Source organism: Hemicordylus capensis, chromosome 3 (assembly GCF_027244095.1).
Source record: "Hemicordylus capensis ecotype Gifberg chromosome 3, rHemCap1.1.pri, whole genome shotgun sequence".
NCBI classification, from domain to species: Eukaryota; Metazoa; Chordata; class Lepidosauria; order Squamata; family Cordylidae; genus Hemicordylus; species Hemicordylus capensis.
In genome coordinates this window covers 207,323,886-207,326,150 of record NC_069659.1, presented here as the reverse complement: position 1 = coordinate 207,326,150, position 2,265 = coordinate 207,323,886, and the positions used below count along the sequence as shown (strand labels likewise).

Sequence of the window (2,265 nt, the reverse complement as noted above, 5' to 3'; positions counted from 1 at the left end):
GCTGCCACCAGCAGTGTCTGAACCGCACACCTGAGTGGTTGTGTGCACCCATCTCACCCCACCAGCAAGGAGCATCATCAGTTCTACACAACAGTACAGAGTGGCAGAACCTCTGAGTGGATGAGAATAGCCTGGGTGAGCAGAGACTGCCCTCATCTTCTCCCAGGTGACCAGTAGTTCACAGTTCTATGGACACACAACTGCAGCCTCTGACTGCTTAAAGACACCCTCTTCCAACCAACTAAATAAAGGCTGTCTCTTTAATAGACATATGTGGACAGAAGGGGAAAGTGTAAACCACTCAAGATCCAGGTGCTCGAGAAGGGGTGTATTTTAAACTCTGTTATCAGCTTAACACATCATGAACACTGGGACAAGTATGTCACTTATTCTTGTTTTAATTACAGGGATGACAAGTACAAACCAACACAAGGGAAGAAAACCCAGCATTTCACAAAGCTCGAAGTGTGGCTAGTGCTTTGCAGTGGAGTCTCAGAGACAGAACTCTGCCAGGGTGCTCTGAGGGATTCTCTTCAGCATCTCCTTGGAGAAGATACGTAGCAGCTGCCAGCCAATGTCCAGCATGTCATAGACAGTGTGGTTTTCATAGGGCCCCTGAGCAATGAAGTTCCTCTCAAACTTCTGCAGGAATTTAAGATAGAGGAGATCATCTGAAGTAAGGACTTCCTCCCCTACAGCAGCCTTCATGGCCTGGACATCTTTCCCGATGGCATAGCAGGCGTACAGCTGGTTTGAAACTTCAGCGTGATCCTTCCTGGTCATCCCCTCTCTAATAGCAGATTTCATCAATCAGGACAGAGGGGGAAATACATTGATAGGTGGGTAAATCTGTCTATTGTGCAGCTGCCTGTCTACGTAGATCTGGCCTTCAGTAATGTATCCTATCAAGTCAGAGATGGGGTGAGTGATGTCACCGTTGGGCATTGTAAGAATGGGGATCTGAGTAATAGACCCATTCCTGCCTTCTACTTGCCCAGCTCTTTCATAGATAGTGGCCAAATCGGTGTACATGTAACCGGGAAACCCACGCCAGCCTGGCACTTCTTCTCTAGCTGCCGAGACCTCTCTCAGAGCTTCTGTGTAGGAACTCATATCTGTCAGAATAACCAATACGTGCTTCTCACACTGGTAAGCCAAGAACTCTGCTGTGGTCAGAGAAAGAGGAGGCATGATAATGCGCTCAATTGTTGGATCATTGGCTAAATTCAAGAAGAGACACACGTCCATGAAGCCATTTTCCTCAAAGTCAGACTTGAAGAACCAGGCTGTTTCCATGTTCACACCCATAGCAGCAAATACAATGGCAAAGTTCTCTTCACTATAATCCATCACATCTTTAGGTTTCCTGACCAAGCCTGCCTGGCGACAGATCTGAGCTGCTATCTCATTATGGGGCAACCCAACAGCAGAGAAAATGGAAATTCCCTCTGTTCATCCTGAAACTCTTAGATTATTACAATTCTGCCTCAATTTTTACATTCATATCTTTTGTGAAAGTCTATTTTTTTTACTTTTAATATTTCCATAAATCCCTCCCCCCCCCCCATGACAACAGTCATTTTGGACATTTTTACTGTGTTGTAAATGTTTTACTATCAATTCCTTCCTTCCTTCCTTCCTTCCTTCCTTTCGTTTATTCTCTCCTCCCTTGACCTAGACAGTGAGCTCCCTTTGGATCAGAGGCCAGTTGTGTTTGCTAGGGTTTAATAAGTGATAGCCTGTTCACCACCAGCATTGATTTGTCATGGGGGTGGGGGAGATGGCTGATCCAGAGCATGTGTTGCAGTTGAGCAGAGTTTGGCTTATCACCGTTTCCCATGAAGCTCAGAAATGCCTTTGTTGGAGCTTATAAGAGAAGACAAATGTAAGATATAAAGATAATTCCTTGCATTGTGAATGGAATACAAATGCACCCTCACAACTAAACTGGGCAGAGGAACATAAGAGTACCTTGCCTGCTTCCTGCCATCCCTCCTGCTCTGGATGGCAAAAATTAATAGAGCTCTCTTTGGAAAAAGGGTCCCTGAGACAGGAAGCTTCCCATTTCAGGCACTTGGCTGCAGGGCACTTTGTTAATTTCCCCCAGATGGAGCAGGAGGTACTAGTAGAGGGGTAGGGAGGGAATGGGTAAGGAGGAGCAAGACAGACAGTGTTCAGTTTGCTGGTTTGCTGGTCTGCCAGTGGGCTGTGGCAGCTGTGGCAGTGGACTGGCAGCAATGGACTGATCTCTAATTACTACCGGCA

The 2,265-nt window shown here is 46.3% G+C and overlaps 1 protein-coding gene across 1 annotated transcript; it reads right to left on the bottom strand.

Annotated features, from left to right (window-relative positions):
* Window positions 1-297: 297 nt before the first annotated feature.
* On the bottom strand, window positions 298-1,438 carry LOC128350893 (V-type proton ATPase subunit B-like). Its single transcript, XM_053309755.1, has one exon. The coding sequence runs from the start codon at window positions 1,348-1,350 to the stop codon at window positions 811-813; it is 540 nt and encodes a 179-aa protein (XP_053165730.1). The 5' UTR covers window positions 1,351-1,438; the 3' UTR covers window positions 298-810.
* Between the last annotated feature and the right edge of the window lie 827 nt (window positions 1,439-2,265).